This window comes from Oncorhynchus clarkii, chromosome 30, assembly GCF_045791955.1.
Source record: "Oncorhynchus clarkii lewisi isolate Uvic-CL-2024 chromosome 30, UVic_Ocla_1.0, whole genome shotgun sequence".
NCBI classification, from domain to species: domain Eukaryota; kingdom Metazoa; phylum Chordata; class Actinopteri; order Salmoniformes; family Salmonidae; genus Oncorhynchus; species Oncorhynchus clarkii.
The window spans coordinates 10,056,638-10,082,068 of record NC_092176.1 but is presented as its reverse complement, the minus strand read 5'-3'; the positions used below and the strand labels follow the sequence as shown (position 1 = coordinate 10,082,068).

The 25,431-nt window shown below is 41.0% G+C and overlaps 1 protein-coding gene across 1 annotated transcript in view; it reads right to left on the bottom strand.

Annotated features, from left to right (window-relative positions):
* Positions 1 to 9,626: 9,626 nt before the first annotated feature.
* The window catches only part of LOC139389606 (GDNF family receptor alpha-2-like), a 73,260-nt gene continuing 57,455 nt past the window's right edge, over positions 9,627 to 25,431 (bottom strand). The window contains exon 8 of the mRNA XM_071136453.1: positions 9,627 to 11,213. Coding sequence (XP_070992554.1) covers positions 11,073 to 11,213 — 141 coding nt within the window. The 3' untranslated portion in view covers positions 9,627 to 11,072. The remainder of the gene's footprint in view (positions 11,214 to 25,431) is intronic.

The window sequence follows — 25,431 nt, the reverse complement described above, 5'->3', positions numbered from 1 at the left end:
CGCATAACGATGTTGACAGGTGTGCGCCATAATGAGCAGCCTGGTGACCTAGAAGCCGGAGAGGGAACACACATGACAGTACACCCTCCCCGACGCACAGCTCCAGCAGCAGGACACTGACCAAGATGACGATCCCGGGGTTCAGGAGCGGACCGGTCCACTCTGCTAAGGCGCGGGAACCTGTCAATCAAGCTGAGGTGCGGGAGCTAGAGCGCCGGAGAGAGAGCATAGGTGACAGTACCCCCTCCCCGGCGTGTTCGGCTCCAGCCGCAGGACACTAACCACAGGGACGATCCTGGGGATCAGGAGCGGACCGGTTGCCTCAGCTGATGTGCTTAAACCTAACGAACCAGCTGAGGCATGAGAGCCTGATGAGCCAGCTGAGACCTCCCCAGTTGCCTTGGTCGAGAGGGAGCACTGGTGACCTAAAGGCCGGAGATGGAACACACATGGCAGTTATTACTATTGACATGTGGTGTCATATTAAAGAAGAGGTTGTGCTCTTTAAAAGGAAGTTAACTTGTAATTGTCATTTGATTTGTTTCTTATTTGTTTTAAACTATATGTTTGTTTGAAATGTGTGAGAAAATTTGCTTTATCTTGAAAACTCTCAGTCATCTACAGCAGCATTCTAGAATTCTATTGGAGTCTAAAGGGTTAAGAGCAACTGTCTTAAATTCTCTTCCCTTTAGTCATTACTAAATAATAAATAAAATCTGTGCTCTCAATGTATTCTATCTCAATGCTATTGAGTAAAGGTCATACGCTGCCTGCCTTCTCGAAGCGTCCTGCCCTAACTAACATCTACTCTGCCCTGTGCCCGGTCCTTGCCTCTGTCGTCCTGGTTAGGCTTTTGGGAAGTTGATACACAGATTGTGTATCAACATCAAATTTATTTTGTAAAGAGCACCATTTGGTTTGTTGTGATTAATTGGGAATGTTCTCTGGAAAAGAATAATCTAATAAGGCTGCAAGCAGCAATAATTGGGGTTCACAGGATGACAGAAAGTACACAAGATCAGTTGGATAACAAATCAAGCACTCATCATGTAGGAACTATCTTTCTTTATGTGCAATCAGTGAAAGCATTACCATATTTATCTCTCAATACCACAAGGATGACTTAAGTTGAGTTTAGTCTAGTGCTGTAGGTTGGTTATCTTTGAATTCAGCAGGTAATCATTCTCAAATTAATTAGAGGCTAATTCATGGATTCTACAGTGAATTAGGTATTCAGACCCCTTTACTTTGTCTACATTTTGTTACATTACAGCCTTATTCTAAAATGGATTCAATAGTTTTTTTCCCTCAAGGAAAGGGGTCTGAATACTTTCTAGATGCACCTTACAAACCAACTCTGGATTCAATCTGACTTATGGATCACACAATCGCGCCAACAGAGAGGGCTGCCTCGCTTCTAGTCCTTAGGAAACTGTGCAGTATTTTGTATTTTTATGTATTATTTCTTACATTGTTAGCCCAGAAAAGGTTACGTCTTATTACATACAGCCAGGAAGAACTAGTCGCAATTCAACGGCTCAGACACGAGACGTATGTGGCAACGAATACAGACAATCACGCACTACAAAAGGAAAACCAGCCACATCACGGACACTAACGTCTTGCTTCTGGACAAGCTAAACATGTTATTTTCCCACTTTGAGGAAAACACAGTGCCACCGACGTGGCCAGCTACCAGTGGCCGACATGAGTTAAGATATTTAAACGTGTTAACCCTCACAAGGCTGCCGGCCCAGACGGCATCCCTATTCACGTCCTCAGAGCATGGGCAGACCAGCTGGCTGGTGTGTTTACGGACATATTCAATATCTCCCTATCTCAGTCTACTGTCCCCACATGTTCCAAGATGGCCACCATTGTTCCTGTACCCAAGAATACAAATGTAACTGAAATAAATGACTATCGCCCCATAGCACTCACTTCTGTCATCATGAAGAGCTTTGAGAGACTAGTCAAGGATCATATCACCTCCACCTTACCTGTCACCCTAGACCCACTTCAATTTGCTTACCGCCCCAATAGGTCCACAGACGATGCAATCGCCACCACACTGCACACTGCCCTATCCCATCTGGACAAGAGGATTACCAATGTAAGAATGCTGTTCATTGACTATAGCTCAGCATTCAACACCATAGTCCCCTAAAGCTCAATATTAAGCTTGAGGCCCTGGGTCTGAATCCTGCCCTGTACAATTGGGTCCTGGACTTCCTGTTGGGCCGCCCCCAGGTGGTGAAGGTAGGAAACAACACCTCTACTTCACTGATTCTCAACACTGGGAGCCCACATGGGTGCGTGCTCAGCCCCGTCCTGTAGTCCCTGTTCACCCATGACTGCGTGGCCGTGCACGCTTCCAACTCAATCATCAAGTTTGCAGATGACACAACAGTAGCAAGCTTGTTTGCCAACAACGATGAGACACCCTACAGGGAGGAGGTGAGCGTTCTAGGAGGGTGGTGTCAGGAAAATAACCTCTTACTCAACATCAACAAAACAATGGAGATGATCGTGGTCTTCAAGAAACAGCAGAGGGAGCACCCCCCTATCCACATCGACGGGACAGCAGTGGAAAAGGTGGAAAGTTTTAAATTCCTCGTATGTGACTCACCACCTGGATACGGTTTTATGTAGCAACATTTTAACTGTTTTTTTACATTGGATAAAAGAAGAGACCCAGAGCTACAAAATTGTATTTCATAAAGTGCATTTGAGGAAACAATGGCAAAGTAATTCTGCTTTGAAATTTGATCAACTTGTAAACTCACTTTTGAGGAAATCGTCTTTCAATATTTTGGAGTTACTATTGGAGAGCCCCTCTTTGTCTACACCCATTCAGCATTGTTCACACCCTCTTAAGCCTTAGCCCCATCCATCTCTTTAAGGGTTGATCCGTGCGTTCTGTACTAACTTGCCAGCTACTTCCAGACATCTAATAGAGAGAGAACAGCTCACTGAACATTACTTGCCCTATAGCTGTGGTTTTGTGTTCAGAGCGCACACTGGATGCTCTGACCAGTAAGTAATGTTGTTCCATAAGCTCTGACCTTACAATTACAGTCAAGCACCCAAGCTAACTGGCAAATATTGGCCAGCTACTTCCAGACACATAATGAGAGAACATCCTACTCTAACCATTTTACTTGCCCTAGCAGAGCAGGTTAAGCTTATTTCACGTTATCCAGAGCGTTGGTGACTGTACCTGTGCTACTGGCAACAAATTAATTACGCTTTGTTGCCAAAGTTTACTGACAACGGACATATTCAACGGGTATTGAGGGTTAAAAAATGCATCAGTTATTCTGCGCTCTGGTTCACTAAGACAAGAGTATTTTGTTAAGAAATGTAGCTAGATAGCTAGCTAGGTAAACAATGAATCCCAACGCATGACGTAACGTTAGTTTAGCGATCCAGCCAGCTAACGTTAGCTAGCTAGCTAACAGTACACTTTAACTTGAAATTAAAATACTTTGTCAAAATTAGAGTGGAGTCTTTTGTTAAGACATGTAGCTAGCTAGATAGCTAGTTAAACAATGGACCATCATCACAACTCATGATGTTACTACCCTGCATGAATCTGCAGGTAGCTAACCGCCAGGTTCTACGGCTAAAACTAGTCAAGCAAATGTGTCTGAGATACGAAGAATACGATCATACACATAACGTTAGCTAGTAACACAGCCAGCTAACGTTAGCTAGCTAACCGTACACTTGAAATGAAACCACTTTCTGTCCAAATTAGAAACGTGTAATATCTGAAAATCTTACCAGTATACTTCATGGTTGGACACGTCTCCTGTCTGATGCCATACATGGTTGCCTTAGTTTGACAATGTTTTCCAGACTGGTGTTTTCTACATCTCCTTAGCTATCATACTGAATTCCACTGATTTCAAAACTCGGTCCTTCAGAAAGTGAAGAGCATCCACATAACATTAGCTAGCTAGCGAGCCAGCCAGCCAGCTAATGTTAGCTACCTAACAGTACACTTTAACTTGACATTAGGTTTATGCTATTTTACTACGCACTACATTTAAAGAAAAAAGCCGCGTTCGACACGATTACCTAAACATACTGACCAGCTCCAATAGACAGACGTGTGCTATTTGGTAGAAAAGTATAGCGCACGTCAGCCCACTCATTATCTCAGCCAAACATGGATAAGTGGAAGGTTGCTCACTTTTTCTGTGGCTAAACCAACTAGGCTTGTAATTTAACATTTTTATTCGTATTTACAGATGTTATACAAGTTTGATATTAAGGCACATGAAAGTTCACATGCTCGAGAAGGAATTTCTGCCAAAAAACACATTTTGATTAAAAAAAAATCATTTTTTTTACGTTCAAACAGCTCACCTGTGAAGTCGTGACTTGCGACATACTCCTATATTCCTAAAACGGTTCCATATCCCTGACAAACTGAAATGGCCCACCCACACAGACAGTGTGCTGAAGAAGGCGCCACAGAGCCTCTTCAAACTCAGGAGGGTGAAGAAATTTGGCTTGTTACCTAAAACCCTCACAAACCTTTACAGATGCACAATTGAGAGCATCCTATCGGGCTGCATCACCGCCTGGTACGGCAACTGCACTGCCCACAACCGCAGGACTCTCCAGAGGGTGGTGCAGTCTGCACAACGCATCACCGGGGGAAAACTATCTGCCCCCCAGGACACCTACAGCACCCAACGTCACAGGAGGGCCAAAAAGATCATCAAGGACAACCACCCGAGCCACTGCCTGTTCACCCCGTTATCATCCAGAAGGCGTGGTCAGGACAGGTGCATTAAAGCTGGGACTAAGAGACTGAAAAACAGCTTCTCTCTCAAGGCCATCAGACTGTTAAATAGCCATCACTAGCATAGAGAGGCTGCTGCCAACATACACATACTTGAAATCATTGGCCACTTGAATAAATGGAACACTATTCACTTTTTATAATGTCACTTTAATAATGTTTATACATCTTGCATTACTCATCTCATATGTATATACTGTATTCTATACTACCTGCTGTATCTTAATCTATGCCACTGACATTGCTCGTCCATATATTTATATATTCCTAATTCCATTCCTTTACATATAATTTTGTGTATTAGGTATTTGTAGTGAACTTGTTAGATATTACTTGTTATATATTGCTGCACTGTCAGAACTAGAAGTACAAGCTGTTCACTACACCCACTACACATAACCTTTGCTAAACACGTGTATGTGCAGAATAAAATTTGATTTGATGAGAAGATTTTTAAAGTATTTCTAGCATTAGCATATGTACTAACCTGCATCTATAGGTACAGTGCAGCCATATTTGAATGTAGCAACAATTTATTCTCAAAACAATTACGTAATGTAATGTAATGAGTCTAAATGAAAAATCTGGAGTGAATCTGGGGAAAACGATAGCAGGTGATTTTGATCGTTAACATTACATATGTTATACCAAATTCAGTGTGTAGCAATGGCAAGTTTCAAGTTGATAAACCACTGTTGAGTGGATTTACTGTGGATTAAATGGACATGTAAAATCTGATTGACCGATCACTTTGGACCAAACTATGTAATGACGTGTACCATGGGCAAACGTTACACATTTGGTGTAATTTGTTCTTATGGTTCATGAGAAGATTTTTTAAGGATTTTTTAACTAATTTCATAATTTAAGCATAAGTGCTAATATTCTAATATGGCCATTTTTGAATGCATCAACATTCTTTTCTCACTTTTTAGGGTCCAAAGACCAAATTTGGAGTGAACCTGACTAAAGATTTTTTATGATTATTTTAAGCCTTACGTAGACATTATATCAATAACAAACTTAACATGATTTATCATGGTAATTTCATTGATGACCATAAAAGTTGATAGACCATAGTGATGAATAACTTATCCATCTTTTAACCAATCCCTTTGCTTTTCTCAAACTAAGTTTAGAGATGTACCATGTGCCTACAAACCATAAAACTTGATGCTATTTGGACTTGTGGTTCATGAGAATATGTTTTTCCAAAATGTCCAAGAGGAAAACCTTCAATGACTGAAATTTGTTCAGCATGAAGAAACACATACAATACGAGTCAAACGTTTGGACACACCTACTCATTCAATGGTTTTTCTTTATTTTTACTATTTTCTACATTGTAGAATAATAGTGAGGACATAAAAATTATGAAATAACACATATGGAATCATGTAGTAACCAGAAAATTGTTAAGCAAATCAAAATATATTTTATATTTGAGATTCTTCAAAGTAACCACCCTTTGCCTTGATGACAGCTTTGCACACTCTTGGCATTCTCTCAACCAGCTTCATAAGGAATTCACCTGGAATGCATTTAAATTAACAGGTGTGCCTTGTTAAAAGTTCATTTGTGGAATTTATTTCCTTCTTACTGCGTTTGAGACAGAATATAGCCCTTTTTGATAAAAAAAAAACCAAGGCCATATTATGTCAAGAACAGCTCAAATAAGCAAAGAGAAACAACAGGCCAACAATACTTTAAGAGATGAAGGTCAGTCAATACAGAACATTTCAAGAACTTTGAAAGTTTCTTCAAGTGCAGTCGCAAAAACCATCAAGCACTATAATGAAATTGGCTCTCATGAGGACCGCCACAGGAAAGGAACACCCAGAGATACCTCTGCTGCAGAGGATAAGTTAATTAGAGTTACCAGCCTCAGAAATTGCAGCACAAATATATGCTTCATAGAGTTCAAGTAACAGCCACATCTCAACATCAACTGTTCAGAGGAGACTGAGTGAATTAGGCCTTCATGGTCAAATTGTTGCAAAGAAACAAATACTAAAGGACACCAATAAGAAGAAGAGACTTGCTTGGGCCAAGAAATATGAGCAATGGACATTAGACTGGTGGAAATCTGTCCTTTTGTCTGATGAGTCTAAATTTGAGATTTCTGTTTCCAACTGCTGTGTCTTTGTGAGATGGTGAACGTAGTAGGTGAACGGATGGTCTCTGCATGTGTGGTTCCCACCATGAAGCATGGAGGAGGAGATGTGATGGTTTGGGAGTGCTTTGTTGGTGACACTGTCAGTGATTTATTTAGAATTCAAGGCAGACTTAACCAGCATGGCTACTACAGCATTCTGCAGCGATACGCAATCCCATCTGGTTTGCGCTTAGTGGGACTATCATTTGTTTTCAACAGGACAATGACTCAACACAACTCCAGGCAATGTAAGAGCTATTTGACCAAGAAGGAGAGTGATGGAGTGCTGCATCAGATGACCTGGCCTCCACAATCACACGACCTCAAACCAAATGAGATGGTTTGGGATGAGTTGGACCGCAGAGTGAAGGAAAAGCAGCCAACAAGTGCTCAGCATATGTGGAAACTCCATCAAGACTGTTTCGAAAAGCATTCCAGGTAAAGCTGGTTGAGAGAATACCAAGAGTGTGCAAAGCTGCCATCAAGGCAAAGGGTGGCTACTTTGAGGAATCTAAAATCAAAAATATATTTACATTTGTTGATAATTTTTTTGATTACTACATGATTCCATGTCTTCACTATTATTCTACATTGAAGAAAATAGTAAAAATAAAGAAAAGCCCTTGAATTAGTAGGTGTGTCCAAACTTTTGACTGGTACTGTACATTTAACATTTCAAGTCTCTAGGTCAAACGGGGTAGCGGATATGAGAGTTTAAGTGAGACTGCTTATAACAGAGCCACCGATAGGCCAAGCGGTTTCAATCTTTTTGAGCAAGTTACTCATATGCTTTAGTTTCTTTGTGCCAAATTAGAAAAAAAAATACGTTTGCAATCTATTTTTTGAGTTATTTGACCATGTCAAGATATTTTTATTTCTAACAATAACAATAGGCTTCACCGTGAACCCCTAAATATTAGGAAGCACTGTGTTTACAGATGAGATGTCATGAGGATCCCTAGCAGTCAGCACTATAGTGGAAGCCTCCCACTGGTGACAGAGACTGTGTAATAAAGCCACAACAGCTGTTTGAGACCAAGATCCCATCACCAAACCCAATAAAAAGAGTAGAATTTCATTACAGATGTTCAGCTTTGGAAATGATGGCTCAATCAATAATCATCCCACATGTGAAAGACGGGGAGTGGGGATGACGCAGTCAAACTCACATTGGCATAGCAGAAACTATGTGATTGTTTTAGAGGTTCTCCTCTTTCCAATAGAAATGTCCAGACTTTCTTCAACGGAGCAGGGAATTACATCTCGAGTGGCGTGGTTCAATAGCTCTGTCCACTCCCTTGACAACACAGTTGCTTGCTTAAGAAAAGGCTCAGAGGGTTTTTGATTTTCTATTACCTTTTTTTTCTTACCCAACCATGTTCATTTTACATCCAACCCTTTGAAAAAAAAAGCCAGACAGTTCTTGACTTATGAGGCAGGCAGTTAAAAATGAAATTAAAGAAAGATCAAGGGGAAAATTATGAAAATGAAATGAAAACTTTTAATGAATGTGCATGCAGCCGAGGATCTCAATGTGTGCAATATACAGTACAGTGTCAACAGTGCCTTTGGGAAAATGTACTTCATTTCCTCCTTTCCAATAACTTGCCTTGCATTTCCACTACAGCTAGGCTCTCCTATTCTTGCAAGGAGACTGTGGACTCCTCATATGTATCCAAATTGTGAGTGCAGCAATCGAATGTGCCTATTATAAAAGCTGTTATTCTACACTGTAGCACAGACTGAGATTCCAGCTCGTGAACAAATGTGTAAACATAAACGCTCCAGTTACTCTAGCTTATCAAGTGTATCATGAACTGAAAACCCCTGCTCTATGCTAGGCTACACTTTAATTTGCTAACTGAACCCTGAAGTATGATGTTCAGTGTTTCACAAAATGACCCCCTCATGGTGTATAACATATTACACCAACCAAGCCAAAGAGAAAAGAGCCACACAGGCAGGTGTGACTGAAAAAGTGGAATGATGGGAAGGAAGTGGGCGCTGTCTCTGATTGGAGGATCCCAGTCTTGTAAACCTTAGCCCTCTCTCCAACATGTGCAGAGCGTTGATAAGAAACATCATCCCACTGGCTCATTAATCAAGCGAGCGCACAGTAACCCGACGCTTTCATATTACGGTGCCCCTAGACCCCACCACAAAACTAACCCCCACCCCCAATTTTTATATGGAAAGGAAACAAACTGGACTCCAGCAGCATCTTTAAAACTGCACCTCCAGAACACAGGCACACGAACACGTGCACACACACACACACACACACACACACACACACACACACACACACACACACACACACACACACACACACACACACACACACACACACACACACACACACACACACACACACACACTCTTCTCACTTTTTCAATCACTTATACACTTATGACATCCCATCTTTGAGTACTCTCTGCCCCTCACCTTATATAAGCTGCGACATGTCATTTATTTATTGTCAGGATTTATTTGTGTGCAATCTTTGTTTTCAGTGCTGTCTTGACTTCCATTGAGTCATGTCTGCAGTAATATTTTTCCAAATGGCCCACTTTTGTATGAAACAATCAACATGAATTAACTTAACTGTGTAAGAAATGCTGAAACCCCATTTTCCTCATATACCTGGACCAATTCTTTGTGAGGGGGAATATTTATCAGTTTATTTATTTACATTACTACATGTCAAAACTCTTAATTTACCTCATGCATTTGATTGGCTTATAGGAGGCCAGAGCCAGTATTGTATGATGTCATCTGCAAGACTCAGCTACAACCTGACCAATCAAAAATAATATTAATCGGGGGGGAAACTCAACACAACAGAATGTGCAGCAGCTATAAACTGTGAGTATTTCTTTGCTCTAGACACCTCTGTTGGAACAGTCCAATGGAAACAGAAGGGTTCAATCCCAGGCATTTATGTAGTCAAATGTTGATCTGATGGCTTGTGGTGTTTTGACATGAACCCATGTGAATGATTCATTTTGTAAAGCGTTACTACGAGTTGCGATGTCCCATGAGCAGGATAATGTGGTACGAGCAATAGGTAAGGCCACGTGTATTTGTACTGTACAAAGAACGACTATAATACACACAGGTAATTACTTTCCAAGCAAATGTAGCTAATTCAATTTCATCCCTATATACATTCTTATTTGACTTTTTCGTCATAGACATTGCCAACTTTGCCTTCTAAATTTGTTCTTCACACTTAACAATACAGTGCCATCAGATCACCTTGACCATTTAAGGTAGGTTATATTGGTAAATTGAAAGAAAACAGTTGGTTTATATTGGCTCATTGAAAGAAAACAGTTTGTTATATACACTGACAAAGTATGCACATGTGTGGGTGGATATTTATTCTCACCCACTATCAATGACAACAACATCTCAAATGAGAACCAGTTAACATTATATTTGAGTATTTTTTTTTGTCTGCTGAAAAAATATAGCACTGAAATAAAAGAGCTGTACTGAACATACTGTTCACTGTTACTATACCAACACGGATACACTGAGTTAAGATTTACACTTTTGAGAAGACACAAAAGTGATAAGTCTTCTGTCTGCAAGTAATGGAAACACAAAGCTTGAGGTCTGTCCAGAAAATCAAGTCGAGCACTGTTTCTAGACGAAAACGTGTGACGTTCAGCAGTTCTCTCTCCTCTCTTTCTCCATTTCTCTCTCACACATGTTCTCTCTCTCTCTTTCTCTCTCTCTCTCTCTATCTTTCTCTTCTCTTTGTCATGGCAGGAGTGCAGAAGTCTTTGACATGATACTTTGGGTTCTTTGTCAGTGTTACTGATGGAAAGACAGTCACAGCCAATGGCCACTGAGGCTTCACCACATGAGGGGTCCATGTAAAGCCATTTTCTTGATCATAGTGGTCCTCAAAAGCCAAAATGTTACATCAAATAAATAATATTTAGATCATCTCCGATTGTGTGCTCTCCGCCTCTCCTTTTTGAAATTGCATGATGCCTGGGCTTGACAAATAAAACATCCTCAAACAAGCCCCTTGACAACACCTCTGCGTTTGGGATCAGCTTGATGGTCGGCGACAGCCCACAGGGAGTTTTATAGGGCATGGTTGGCCATGGCGGAGGTCAGGCTGAGCAGCAGAACCCAGACACTGGCACAGACACAGGGTGCCCCATCACCAGGAGGGCTCTTGGGTCTAGTCAGGCCATCGTAACCACTGCTGGGCTCCAGTATAGGCTGAGAGGAGGACAACAATGGAAAAGGTTAGGAATGACTCAGTGAGTCTGAGTGTTGCGTTTTACAGAGAAATGGTTAAACACGGATCCACAGCCATTCCACTGGAATAAAAACATGAATATATTTGAGGCACATATGAAGTATGTTGAAAGCGACTGCTAGTGCAGTCTTCTGGGTGTACTCTCTGCTTTGAAACATTTTGGCACAGTTCAGAGCTAGCTAAGACATTTCTCCCAATACCCTTTCGGTAGTGTCCTCTTAAACATTTTAAGCATTACTTCCAAGGAAAGCACAAATTATAGAACATGTAGAGCACATATAGGGTTATCATAAAACTACAATTAAACGCTGAGTCTCAAATAGCTTTTTCTTGGACAAATATTTTTGTTGGCACAAAACTACCTCAATATTTCCATTCGTTTGTATGGGTTACCGTCAGACGAGTCCCGTGACACTTGTGGGGGTCATAGAGCAGAACAGAGCAAACGCAGTGTGCATCAAGGAAATAGACCCCTGGCTCAAATAGAATCCTGTCTTTAATAAGTGCCTGGTGTTTAGAGATTTAAGCAAATAAACACCCAGGCTATTAATTGAAGTTTTACAGCACTAATCGGCTTCCTAGACATTTGGATACATTATATTTCTGTACAATATCAGTCAAAACATTGTACTTGTACACATATAGATATAGAACATATAGAACATTTTACCATAGACAAAAGCAGTCAATTTGAAAGGCAACTATGTTGTACAGTACATTAGGAGAAAGAGTAGAAGGGACATACAGATGAAGGATCCCACAGCAGGAAAATAATCTTGCAGCAATAGGAAATGGGAATTAGTGTGTGGATTATATAAAACATTTGTAGCTTTTGAAACATGGAAATTATGAACTTTAGAAGCCTTTTTACACATATAATATAATATAAATGTACATTTCCTGCTACAACATGGTGATCAAATTCAGACACTACATCTACATCTCTATTGTTCTAAATATGGTACATCCCAGAGTTGCTCTGTTATGCCCACTCTAGTATGGCCTTATTATGTGCTTTTCCATAACATTGTAAGCATTTTGAACATTTTCAATTTGCTCTGATTCCTGTAACACCTAGCAAACAATTTGCCTCCAAGTAACTGCAGCTTTCTCAATTTGTGGAGGCACCATTTCCCCCGCAAAGCAATACAGCATATCAACAGAAACATGAAGCATTCCCTCCTCCACTCCTTTCCTCATCTCCACAAATGTAGCCTTTTGAGAGATTGCACTTTGGTCCATTTCCCTGTACAGAGAGAAAACATAGAGTCAGATATGATCTTCTAATAGCAGTGTCTCCAGCACAACATATGGCCAATTTTTTTTTTTGTAGAAAAATACACATTGAAAAAAATAGTAAATGGTAGTTATATAAGCACTGGGATTTGTTTTTGTTTGGGTTTTAGGTGAAAGGAAAGGCTGCATTGATTATGGAAGAGCTTGGTTTCCAATGTGTGATTGTACAGAGAAATGGTTAAATGACAGTTGCCAAAAAAAGCAATCGGTTGCTTGACAATGCAGCAAACACATCCGCAACTAAAAGCCAATTAATTAGCAGGTGCAGTGATGTGTGACAGCAGCCTGTTGACATTGGTCCAGATCTCTGTCTGCAGCCAATATGTATACCGGTACACACACACGCACACACACACATATGAACAGGTAGCCTAGTGGTTAAGAGTGTTGGGCCAATAACCGAAAGGTGACAAATCTGTCGATGTGCCCTTGAGCACGGCACTTAACCCTAATTGCTCGTGGAGGTTGCTTTGGATAAGAGCGTCTGCTAAATGACAACAACAAAGAAACACACAGAGAGACATGCACACACACATTCAGAAACGCGCCCACACACTAAATATTGTTTGGGATTACAGGATATCATTAGTTTAGTTTTGTGAAGGTAGCTTAACATGTAGATAGATGGTGAGTACTTTTTAGAAGTGATCAGAGCTTCGTTGAACAGTAATGTTCAGATGCTTTTCCCAGGGCTGGTTATTGAGTAACCCAGGGTTTGTCCACAATCAATTACATTTAATTGAGCTGAGAATCAACACAGTGTACTGTAAAGTCAGGGGCCCTCAAGCAAACATTGACTTCTGAAGAGGTGGTTCATTCTCTCTTATACAATGGTGCCATTAAATAATGCATGACTCTCCAAAAAGACTATGAAATGAAGGAATTATTTCCCTGATTAAAAGCTTGTTAAGATGGGCCATTTTGGGATTTTGGCAATGAGGCCCTTTATCTACTTACCCAGAGTCAGATGAACTTGTGGATACCATTTTTATGTCTATGTGTCCAGTGCGAAGGAATTTACAGGTAGTTCCGCGAGCCAATGCTAACTAGCGTTAGTTAACAACTTCCTTCAAACTGCACGCAGAGACATACATGTGGTAAGCAGCTGAACTTTACTGTTTGACGAAGCTCTGATCAATTCTGAAAAGTACTCACCATCTATCAAATGTACATGTCAAGCTACCTTCAAAAAACACAATGAAGAATATTGTCTTATCCCAAACAATATCCAGGAACATAAATACTGAAAACAATATGTTGAACTCCCATACTGGGACTGCTATAAAGACATCATAGTGAGTTTGTAATTTTCTTAGTCACTTGTAGATACCATACCAGTAGGCATTTATTTTTTCAATGTACAGTGAGGAAAAAAGTATTTGATCCACTGCTGATTTTGTACATTTGCCCACTGACAAAGAAATGATCAGTCTATAATTTTAATGGTATGGTTATTTGAACAGTGAGAGACAGAATAACAACAAATAAATCCAGAAAAACGCATGTCAAAAATGTTATAAATTGATTTGCATTTTAAAGAGGGAAATAAGTATTTGACCCCCTCTCAATCAGAAAGATTTCTGGCTCCCAGGTGTCTTTTATACAGGAAACGAGCTGAGATTAGGAGCACACTCTTACAGGGAGTGCGCCTAATCTCAGTTTGTTACCTGTATAAAAGACACCTGTCCACAGAAGCAATCAATCAATCAGATTCCACACTCCAATCCACCATGGCCAAGACCAAAGAGCTCTCCAAGGATGTCAGGGACAAGATTGTAGACCTACACAAGGCTGGAATGGGCTACAAGACCATCGCCAAGCAGCTTGGTGAGAAGGTGACAACAGGTGACAACAAAACTATTATTTTTTGTTGTATTATGATTTTACATAAAACAATCTGATATTGACAAGATCAGAGATGTACTGTATGTAAAACATCACACTGCTTTACTAAAACTGCACTGGCCAGTACAGTACTGTAATACCGTAATATATTCCATTTACATAACAGACACTTTTATCCAAAGTGACAACAGTCCACACATTTTGGTACGTGACCTCAGTGGGAATTAAGTTAAGATGGCACCGACAGACATGGCAGCTCTACTTCTAGCTCCTAAGCAACTTTGCAGTGTTTTTGTGTGTTATTTCTTACATTATTAGCCTAGAACATTTTTTGTGTTATTACATACAGCCGGAAATAACTTTTGGATATCAGAGCGGCTGTAACTCACCAGTATTACGACCAGGACATTCCCGAATTGGATCCTTTGTTCGTACCCCCAGGGCAATTGAACTTATCTCAGAGGCTGCTCCAAGACGCCGCCGGCAGAGAAGATGGATTCGGAGTGGACTTCTAGTCCGACTCAGGAGGCGTGCACACCATCCGCTTCCGGGTATATTACTCGCAGTCTCTGGACAATAAAGTAGACGAGCTCAGAGCGAGGATCTCCTTCCAGAGAGACATCAGGGACTGTAACATACTCTGTTTCATGGAATCATGGCTCTCTCGGGATATACTGTCCCCGTACATACAGCCAGCCGGGTTCTCAGTTCATCGCGCAGACAGGAATAAAGAACTCTCGGGAAGAAGAAAGGCGGTGGTGTATGTTTCATGATTAAACACTCATGGTGTGATTGTGATAACATACAGAAACTCAAGTCCTTTAGTTCACCCGACCTAGAATACCTCACAATTAAATGCCAATCATAATACCTCCTAAGATAATTATCTTTGGTTGTAGTCAAAGCCGTGCATATTCCCCTCAAGCCAATACCACGACGGCCCTCAAGGAACTACACTGGACTATGCCTACAAGGCCCTCCCCCGCCCTCCCTTCAGAAAATCAGATCACGACTCCATTGTTTTCCTCCCTTCCTATAGGCAGAAACTCAAACAGGAAGTACCCTTGCTAAGGTCTATTCAATGCTGGTCTGACCATTCGGAATAAATGCTTCAAGATTGTTTTGATCACACTGACTGGGATATGTTCCGGGTAGCCTCTGAGAATAACATTTAAGTATACACGGACGCAGTGACTGAGTTCATCAGGAAGTGTATACGGGATGCTGTTATCACGGTGACTACTAAAACTTACCCAAACCAGAAACCGTGGATAGATGGCAGCATTTGAGCAAAACTGAAAGCACAAATCACCCCATTTAACCATGCCAAGGTGACTGGGAATATTGTCAAATACAAACAGTGTAGTTATTCCCTCCTTAAGGCAATCAAACAGGCAAAACGCCATTACAGAGACAAAGTGGAGTTGCAATTCAGTGGCTCAGATATGAGACCTATGTGGCAGAGTCTACAGACAATCACGGATTACAAAGGGAATACCGGCCACGTCGCGGACCCTGACGTATTGCTACCAGACAAGTTAAACAGCTTCTTTGCCCGCTTTGAGGATAACACAGTGCCACCGACGCAGCCTGCTCCCAAGGACTGTGAGCGCTCATTCTCCGTGGCCGGCGTGACTAAGACATTTAAGCGTGTTAACCCTCGCAAGGCTGCCGGCCCAGACAGCATCCCTAGCCGCGTCCTCAGAGCATGTGCAGACCAGCTGGCTGGAGATTATGGACATATTCAATCTCTCCCTATCCTAGCCTGCTTGTTTCAAGATGTCCACCATTGTTCCTGTATCCAAGAAAGCAAAGGTAACTGAACTAAATTACTATCACCCCGTAGCACTCACTTCTGTCATCACGAAGTGGTTTGAGCGGCTAGTTATTAAGGATCATATAACCTCTACCATACCCACCTCAATTTGCTTACCGCCCCAATAGGTCCACAGACGATACAATCGCCATCGCACAGCACACTGCCCTATCCCATCTGGACAAGAGGAATAGCTACATCATAATGCTATTCATTGATTATAGCTCAGCCTTCAACACCATAGTACCCTCCAAGCTCATCATTAAGCTCGGGGCCCTGGATCTGAACCCCACCCTGTGCAATTGGGTCCTGGACTTCCTGTCGGGCCACCCCCAGGTGGTGAAGGTAGGAAACAACACCTCCACTTAGCTGATCTCCCTGTTCACCCATGACTGCATGGCCATGCATGCCTCCAACTCAATCATCAAGAGTAGTAGGCCTGATTATCAAAAATGACATGACAGCCTACAGGGAGGAAGTGAGGGCCTTGGGGGAGTGGTGGCTGGGAAAAAAACGAAGAAGCTGATTGAGGATTCAGGAAACAGCAGAGGTAGCACGCCCCTATCCACATTGATGGGACCGCAGTGGAGAAGGTGGAAAGCTTCAAGTTCCTCGGCGTACACATCACTGACAATCTGGAATGGCCCACCAACACAGACAGTGTGGTGAAGAAGGCGCAACACCTCAAGAAAAGTGGCTTGGCCCCTGTAAACTTTTACAGATGCACAAATGAGAGCATTCTGTCGGGCTGTATCACCGCCTGGTTTTGCAACTGCACTTCCCGCAACCACAGGGCTCTACAGTGGGTGGTGCGGTACAAGTCTCTGCCAGGTAAAGCCCCGCCCTATCTCAGCTCGCTGGTCACCATAGCAGCACCCACTCGTAGCACACGCTCCAGCAGGTATATCTCACTGGTCACCCCCAAAGCCAATTCCTCCTTTGGTCGCCTTTCCTTCCAGTTCTCTGCTGCCACTGACTGGAATGAACTGCAAAAGTCAATGAAGCTGGAGATTCCCATCTCCCTCACTAGCTTTAATAACCAGCTGTCAGAGCAGCTCACAGATCACTGCACCTGTTCATAGCCCATCTGTATACAGCCCATCTATCTACCTCATTCCCATACTGTATTTATTTATTTTTCTCCTTTTGCACCACAGTATCTCTACTTGCACATCCATCTTTTGCACATCTACCATTCCAGTGTTTAATTGCCATATTGTAATTACTTCCTTACCTTACATATTGTAATTACTAGCTTACCTGGTTAAATAAAGGTGAAATAAAAAAATAGATAAAAATGCCCAACACATCACCAGGGTCACACTGCCTGCCCCACAGGACACCTACAGCACTAAATGTCACAGGAAGGCCAAAAAGATAATCAAGGACATCAACCACTCGAGCCATGGCCTGTTCACCCCGCTATCATCCAGAAGGCGAGGTCAATACAGGTGCATCAAAGCTGGGACAGAGAGACTGAAAAACAGCTTATATCTCAAGGCCATCAGACTGTTAAATAGCCATCACTAGCCGGCTACCACCCGGTTACTCAACCCTGCACCTTAGAGGCTGCTGCCCTATATACATCATGGAATACATGGTATGTATTGTTGTTTTTATTACATTTTTTATTTCACCTTTATTTAACCAGGTAGGCTAAATAATTGCGACCTGGCCAAGAGGAAGCAAAGCAGTTCGACACATACAACAACACAGAGTTACACATGGAGTAAAACAAACATACAGTCAATAATACAGTAGAAAAATAAGTCTATATACGATGTGAGCAAATGAGTTGAGATAACGGCTGAGACGGCTTGGACATCCGGGTTGGCAGAGTGTGCTAAAGCAGTGAATAAAACAAACTTAGGGAGGCTTCTAATGTTAACATGCATGAAACCAAGGCAATTACGGTTACAGAAGTCATCAAAAGAGAGCGCCTGGGGAATAGGAGTGGAGCTAGGCACTGCAGGGCCTGGATTCACCTCTACATCACCAGAGGAACAGATGAGGAGTAGGATAAGGGTACGGCTAAAAGCTATGAGAATTGGTCGTCTAGGACGTCCGGAACAGAGAGCAAAAGGAGGTTTCTGGGGGCGATAAAATAGCTTCAAGGTATAATGTACAGACAACAGTATGGTAGGATGTGAATACAGTGGAGGTAAACCTAGGCATTGAGTGATGATGAACGAGATATTGTCTCTAGAAACATGAAACCAGGTGATGTCATCGCATGTGTGGGTGGTGGTACTGAAGGGTTGGATAAGGTATAATGAGCATGGCTAGAGGCTCTACAGTGAAATAAGACAATAAACACTAACCAGAACAGCAGTGGACAAGACATATTGACATTAAGGAGAGGCATGCTTAGCCGAATGATCATAAGGGTCCAGTGAGTAGTGAGGTTGGTTGGGGTCACGGCGATTCAGACAGCTAGCCTGGCCATTGGTAGCAAGCTGGCAGAGGATGGAGGTCTGTTTTGAGCCATCTTGTGTGTTTTCGTTGGTAGATTAGTGGGGTTCCGTGTGGTAGAGGGGACCAATCCAATTGGCAAAATAGATAGTTATAGTGACCCAAGAGTATTGTCCGATAAACCTATTCAGATAGCAGCCGATAAGACAGCTAACGATAAGTGGGCCACAGATGGGCGTTCAGGTAACGTCGCGACGGAGGGGCCAGTTGGATAATTCCCTCGGGCAAATAAAGTCAGTAGTCCAGTCAGTAGTTCTATTGTGGATTTCAGATTTGAGGTGAAAAATAATTATTTTTTTAAATTGGTGAGGTGGGTTGCAGGAGAGTGTTTTGAAGTTGAGATTTTTAGAAAAAAAAATATATATAAAAAGATATGCGAAGAAAAGATGACTGCTATGCCATCTTGGGGAAGAAAAAAAATTTAAAAAAGAAAAAAAAGAAGAAAAAAAAGTGAATTGTTAGATAACACTGCACTGTTGGAACTAGTAACACAAGCATTTTGCTACACCCGCAATAACATCTGCTAAATATGTGTACATGACCAATACAATTTGACTTGATTTGATTCAAATTGAACCCACAACTCTGATGTTGCTCGTGCCATGCTCTTATGAACTGAGCCATGTACAGGATCACTACAGTACATAAGTACAATACAATACACAATTACAATACAGGTGGAAGATGTTTGATTGTCATTAACTTGAGCATACCTCCCTCCTTCAGGCCAGGGATATTTTTTAAATACATTTTTTATTTAACCTTTATTTAACTAGGCAAGTCAGTTAAAAACAAATTCTTATTTACAATGACAGCCTATTCGGATGAGGCATGCTATGAGGCATGCAATGATTTCAATCCAGATTTCAATCAGGCTTGGATTCGCCATGCAAAAAACGTTTTCACCCAGGTGCATGAACAACGGGGATATTTACTGTGATGCTGATAAGAACCTATGGCTAAATGCTCAAGACAGGCTTGATGCAAATTAGTGCCGGCTAAACATTGTTACTTTCATTTCTTTTGATTACATTTTGAAAGATCTCTTCAATGATCACACCTTTGATCACACATGGGATAGAAATGATGGAAATATGATGTTCAGTCAATTTTAATGAGTAGTGCATTGTGCTATGTGAAAACAGTGTAATGTACTGACATTTACAGTCCTGTAGCATACTACATTCAAAGGGCACTTTTTTTTCGAGCAGAGAACGATACTGTTTCAGTTGACATGTCTCATAGAAAAGGTGATCTTGTAACTTGCTGCATGGGGCAGAAATGGCATACAACAACGTGCTACGTATTTACAGTAGCCAACTGCTTTCCAATGACTTATTTCTGATGATTTGTCCTACGTATGTACTGTATAAGGACAATACAACTGTCAGCATGACATATTTCTCAGCATACTCACAACCTGCCATTGTGTACAACTTATACAAAGATTTTGTCAAATAGTGCATGGAAAATTATATTGACCAGGTACTATTCTTTCTAAACATCACTTACAATTTTTTTGTATTGGATTAGAAGTCAGTTAAAATGTTAATTAACACGACTAAATGGTGAGCCATTACCTGATGTTTTGGTGACTAAACAAAATGTTCTCATGGTATTTCACAGAAAATGTCGATTTTGAATCACTCAGGCATAAAAGATGCGTGAAACCTCAAATGATTGCACAATCAAAGGTTCTGAACATAAGATAGGGTGGCATTACAAGTTTTTATCAGTTTAGAGTTTTGTACCTAGAGTTTTGAAAATATACCACATACATCTGAAAAATTTGCCGAAGTGATTGAAAAAAATGGTAAAACCCTTTTTAATCTCTATTTCCAAACAGCAGAAATGGTTGTAAGATTAGGGTCTCTGTTCTACAGACGCAGCACAGAAAGGCAGTGAGCCATGACTTGGGCAATGGCAGAGTTGGTATTTTTGGGTCACATTAAATCCGTGGAGGCTGGTGGGAGGAGCTATAGGAGGATGGGCTCATTGTAATAGCTGGAATGGAATTCAAACATCAAACATATGGCTCTGTTCCATTAATTCCATTCCATTACAATGAGCCCATCTTCCTTTAGCTCTTCCCACCAGCCTCCACTGGTTAAAGTGTTTGCACATACTGTATCTATGCAAAGACTGCGCCAATGCAGCTTCTACAAGCATTGTCCCGCACATTTGACCCAATAGTTGTGGCACAATAGATTCTTATGTGAATCGGAACGCACCGAAACACTAACAAAACTGTTGTGGCAAAAATAGAGAAGTAGATAGTAGAATCATTATAATAATATAACAATTTATATAATATAATAACATGTACAATTCAAAATACGAAAGCTCTCCATTATTAAATGTTGGCAGCATTCTGAAAGGCTTTCCACTAAATTAATTGAAATCCTGATTGGTAAGGAAAATTGCATTTTTCATATCTTTATCCATTCAACAGTCTTCCACAGTTTCACTTCCTGAAACTTTCCATAGGGTTGAAAATACAGAAGTTGCAAACAGCAATGAGACAAAATAAAATGTCACCTAGATATCTCTTCTCTTTCAGTCTCTTCAGAACACAACTTGAGCACAGTTACTGAATGAATAAGCATAATACCCTGGACATGAGGACATAGCTGACATATATTAAAGCTGCAACATGTAACGTTTTGGGTGACCTGACCAAATTCACATAGAAATGTTAGTTATAGAGCTGTCATTCTCATTGAAAGCAAGTCTAATAAGCGATATATCTGTTCTAAGTTCTTAAGTTTAGTTTTTTTTTACCAGCTTCAAACAGCTGAAAATACAATAATCTTTGCTTATGGAATATATATTTCACAGGGGTTTAGATGGTGCAATGATTCTCTACACTCACCTCGCTTGTTTTGTCACATAATCTGAAATTAGGGGAACTATTAGAATTTTAGCAACCAGGAAATGGTGGAGGGATTTCTGCATAATACATATTTACATGTAAACTAAATCACATAGCTCAATTGTCCTGTTAGTCGTGATACTGAATACAGGGAAATTGACTTGAGAGGGAATTAAGTTTGAGCAGCACAGCCAATCCTGGCCTAATGCTCCACAGGGCTCATTTATCAAACAACACTTCAGATTACTTATCGCGTGTCAGGGGGAGCCTGTCCAGCCATCAAACACACAGCGGACTATGCCACTTCATTTAGCATAACATTTCCACTAACTGGACAACAGCATGCATGTGGTCCTGCGCAGTCATGAGATTTACGAGGCTTGAAAGCTTGTCTTTTGCCAAGAGGAGTCATATAAGCATTCTACCAATTAATCTACGATGGAAGTTTGACACATTTTAATTGCCAAGCATATATGCTGTAGAATGAGGGGCCGCCCAAAAAGTCCCCACCGGCTCCCTCTCTAATTATAAACTTCCTGCTTGAGTAATCACATGTCTTATTGTTTCCTAATTACCATTTTTACTATAAATTAAGCATTGCACTGCAGCGAGAGTGGCACAGAGCGGTGCATCAATACTGACATACACACAGAACCTTTCGAGAAAGCAATTCAACAGCTCCCCTCCTCTACCTCCCACTGTTATTGTGTGGTTTATTCATTCATTCTCACCCTCACACAATTTTTAAGGTATTAATTTGCTGTCTTCATCACAATGAGGGTCGTGTAAAGCACACTATTGGAGCAGTGTGAGAGATGACTATTTAATGGATGTGAAAGCCTGAAATTGCTCAGCATTCAACATCATTATAGGAGTCTTTTCACACATAATAATGATGCCAGAACAGTATTGTTTTCAGCCATGCATGAAACATGGAATTATAAATATCCCTATAATAGTCATGAAATGAAAACAATGACTTCTCTTGTTTAAAGCTGCAATCCTTAATTGAAACAACAACAAAGTGTTCGCACAGACCTCTGTTTTAGTAAAAAGCTGAAGGATGGGCCAAGAGAAATGTGACCACTCTCAAATGCTTAAACAGAACTACAGATTCAAGGACTGACCAAGGACTGACCATCCATGATACTGAAAATGTAGTTTTAACCATGTTTTGAGGCGAAACAATGTTTGCTTACATTTACTTTGTTTACCAACATTTGAGTATTACAAGACAGTTGAACTAAGGCATTGAGAAGTTCAGTTCTTTAAGAATCGATGGGTACAGCGCTTTCGGAAAGTATTCAGACCCCTTACCTTTTTCCAAATGTTGTTACATTACAGCCTTCTTCTAAAATTGATGAAATAAAAACCATCAATACTTTATTTACATATGTCACACCCTGATCTGTTTCACCTGTCTTGTGTCACACCCTTCCTTGACCTGTCATTTGCCTGACCCCTGTTTTGTAAATACATTTCTGTGATCTGAACTGTCTGCATCTTGAGTTCTGATAATAACAGAATTGTTCAGACCCTTTGTTATGAGACTCGAAATTGAGCTCAGATGCATCCTGTTTCCATTGATCATCCATGATATTTTACTTCAACTTGATTTGAGTCCACCTGTGGTAAATTCAATTGATGGGACATGATTTGGAAAGGCACACACCTGTCTATATAAGGTCCCACCGTTGACAGTGCATGTCAGAGCAAAAACCAAGCCATGAGGTTGAAAAAATTGTCCGTAGAGCTCCGAGACATGATTGTGTCAAGGCACAGATCTGGAGAAAGGCACCAAAACATTTCTGCAGCATTGAAGGTCACCAAGAACACATTTGTCTCCATCATTCTTAAATGGCAGAAGTTTGGAACCACCAAGACTTTTCCTAGAGCTGGCCGCCTGGTCAAACTGAACAATCGAGGGAGAAGGGCATTGGTCAGGGAGGTGACGAAGAATCACGATGATCACTCTGATAGAGCTCCAGAGTGACTCTGTGGAGATGGGAGAACCTTCCAGAAGGACAAACATCTCTGCACCACTCAACCAATCAGACCTTTCAGCGGCAGGGACTGGGAGACTAGTTAGTATCGATGGAAAGACGAACGGAGCAAAGTACAGAGAGATCCTTGATTAAAACCTGAGCCCTGACTTGAACCCGATCTAACATCTCTGGAGAGACCTGGTAATAGCTGTGCAGCTACGCTCTCCATCCAACCTGACAGAGCTTGAGAGGATCTGCAGAGAAGAACGGCAGGTGTGCCAAGCTTGTAGTGCCATTCTCAAGAAGAGTCAAGGCTGCAATCGCTGCCAAAGGTGCTTCAACAAAGAAATTAACAAATGGTCTGAATACTTATGGAAATTTGCTATTTCAGTTTCTTTTCATAAATTTGTTTTGCTTTGTCATTATGGGGTATTGTGTGTAGATTGATGAGGAAGAAACACAATAGAATAATAGAATAAGGCTGTAATGTAACAAAATGTGGAAAAAGTCAAGGGTCTGAAGGTCTGAATACTTTCTGAAGGCACTGTATGTTTCAAATTTGGTCAGAAAGTCGTTTACATTGCAAGTTAAAGCGTACTGTTAGCTAGCTAGCTCACACCGACAGTGTCACAAGCAAAGCATCCCAACACCATCACACCTCCTCCATGCTTCATGGTGGGAACCACACATGCGGAGATCATCCGTTCACCTACTCCGTGTCTCACAAAGAAATTCCATTATTTGTTATTTTGATCTCTTATTTTTGGGGGGCATTTTCTTAAAACTACATTGTTGGTTAAGGGCTTGTTAGTAAATATTTCACTGTGAGGTCTACACCTGTTGTGTTCGGCGCATGTGACAAATAAAATTTGATTAGATTTGACAAAGACGCGATGGTTGGAACCAAACATCTCAAAATGTCCATCAGCCTAATGGCCATTAGTAGTGTTTCTTGGCTCAAGCAAGTCTCTTCTTCTTATTGGTGTCCTTTAGTCATGGTTTCTTTGCCGCAATTCGACCATGAAGGCCTGATTTATGCAGTCTCCTCTGAACAGCTGATGTTGAGATGGGTCTGTTACTTGCACTCTGAAGAATTTATTTGGGCTGCAATTTCTGAGGCTGGTAACTCTAATGCACATCCTCTGCAGCAGAGATAACTCTGTGTCTTCCTTTCCTGTGGCGGTCCTCATGAGAGCCAGTTCCATTTGTAGTGCTTGATGGTTTTTGCGACTGCACTTGAAGAAATGTTTAAAATTCTTGACATTTTCCTGATTGACTGACCTTCATGTCTTAAAGTAATGACGGACTGTCGTTTCTCTTTGCTTATTTGAGCTGTTCTTGCCATAATATGGCCTTGGTATTTGACCAAATAGGGCTATCTTCTGTATACCACCCCTACCTTGTCACAACACAACTGATTGGCTCAAATGCATTAAGAAGGAAATAAATTCCACAAATGAACTTTTAACAATACAGACCTATTAATTGAAATGCATTCCAGGTGACTACCTCATTAAGCTGGTTGAGAGAACGCCAAGTCAAAGGGTGGCTACTTTGAATAATCTAAAATCAAAAATATATTTAGATTTGTTGAACACTCTTTTGGATACTACATGATTCCCTATTTGTTATTTCATAGTTTTGATGTACAATGAACAATGTAGGAAATAGTACAAATAAAGGAAAATGCTTGAATGAGTAGGTGTATCCAAACTTTTGACTGGTACCTTAGGTCAAAAGCCTCTTCATACTTTTTGTGTTGAAAAGATGCATATTTGTATTTATATACTCAACATAAATTATTTTTACGGTGTGAAAACAAAACAGATAAACAAACATGTTTTCCCACTGCACAGCAACAGTTTTTTTCTACCTATCCCAGAAAATAAACC